This window comes from Falco peregrinus, chromosome Z (genome assembly GCF_023634155.1).
Source record: "Falco peregrinus isolate bFalPer1 chromosome Z, bFalPer1.pri, whole genome shotgun sequence".
Lineage (NCBI taxonomy): Eukaryota > Metazoa > Chordata > Aves > Falconiformes > Falconidae > Falco > Falco peregrinus.
Window position 1 is genome coordinate 81,706,057 of NC_073739.1, and position 1,276 is coordinate 81,707,332.

At 70.6% G+C, this 1,276-nt stretch overlaps 1 protein-coding gene across 3 annotated transcripts in view; it reads right to left on the bottom strand.

Moving 5' to 3' along the window:
- Nucleotides 1-1,069, bottom strand: part of SKOR2 (SKI family transcriptional corepressor 2) — a 28,320-nt gene extending 27,251 nt beyond the window's left edge. For all 3 annotated transcript variants that reach the window (XM_055791681.1, XM_055791680.1, XM_055791682.1), the window contains exon 1: nucleotides 1-1,069. This exon is cut by the window's left edge and continues 1,229 nt beyond it. In XM_055791681.1, the coding sequence (XP_055647656.1) occupies nucleotides 1-952 (952 nt within the window). In that variant the 5' untranslated portion in view covers nucleotides 953-1,069.
- Between the last annotated feature and the right edge of the window lie 207 nt (nucleotides 1,070-1,276).

A 1,276-nucleotide genomic window follows, 5' to 3' on the forward strand; every position in this document is an offset into this window, starting at 1 on the left:
TCCGCGGGCTCTTGCCGCCGTGGGCCGCCGCCGCCGCCACGGCCTCCTGCAGCTCCTCGTCCTCCTCGAAGCGCGGCCGCTTCTGGTGCAGCTCGGGGGGGGCGGCCAGCAGGTGGGGGCTCAGCAACCCGCCGCCCACCACGGCAGCCGCCGCCTTCACCGTGCCCAGAGGGTGGCAGGCGGCGGGGGCGGCGGCGGGGGGCGCGGGCGGCGCGGGCGGCAGGGCGCGCTTGCGGCTGCCGCCGTTGAACATGGCCTTGACGTCCTCCCAGGCGAAGACCAGCTCGTCCTGGGGGCTTTTGTCGGTCAGCTTGAGGTGGCGGCGCCAGGAGTTGAAGTTGGCGGCGTCGGGCTGCGTGTACTTGGCGTCGGGGGTGCGGTGGGAGTGGAAGATGAACTTGTTGGGGGAGAAGTACATGCTGCAGTAGCTGCACTTGATGCACTTGGCCCGGGAGCTGTTGTAGCGGGCCGGGATGAAGCTGCCGCGGCAGCCCCAGGCGCATTCGTGGGACACGTCGAAGGCGAAATTATCGGGCAGTTTGGGGGGCCGGTTCTCCCCCAAGAAGGACTTGCAGAGCCGCTCCGCCTCCCGCTTGGTGATCATCCCGCAGCGGCGGGAGGAGATGGGCATGGCCCCGGCCCGCCGCAGGATCTCCAGCTGCACCGGCGTGCACTGCACGCAGGTGATGCCCAGAGCCACCCGTCGGTTGTGGATCTCGTTATAGCTGAAGTTTTTGAGGAGGGTGTTGGAAATCTGCGCTAGGCACAACCGCTCCTGCCCGTCGATGACCAGGGAGACGATGGGGATGCCGTAGAGGATCACCTGCCCCACCTGGTTGGGCTTCATGGCGGCGTGGCCGGCCCTCGGCTGGTTCATGGGGTCCGGCGGGTACGCGCTGGACGGCGACGGCAGCAGGATGTCGGTGGGGCCGGGCAGCGGGCTGGTCGCCATCGCCTCAGCGCCGGGGCGGCTGCTCTGCTCCAGCTGCGGGCGGGGAGGGGGAGAGAGAGACAGCGCCGTCAGCCGGGGACCCACCGGGGATGGGGGCGTCCCGCCGCAAGCGCGCACCCCACCACCCCCCCCCCCACATCCCTCGGGAGATACGCCTTGAGGTTTGCTGAGTGACCCTGACCCATCCCCCCCGGCCTCACCGGGGATGCGCCCGGGGCCGCCTGCCTCCGCGCATCCCGGCTCTCCGACGTGCGCATCCCACCGCAGCTGCGGAGTTGAGGATAAATGAGAGAACCGCCATCCTGCCCGCCCCCCCCGGGTAGG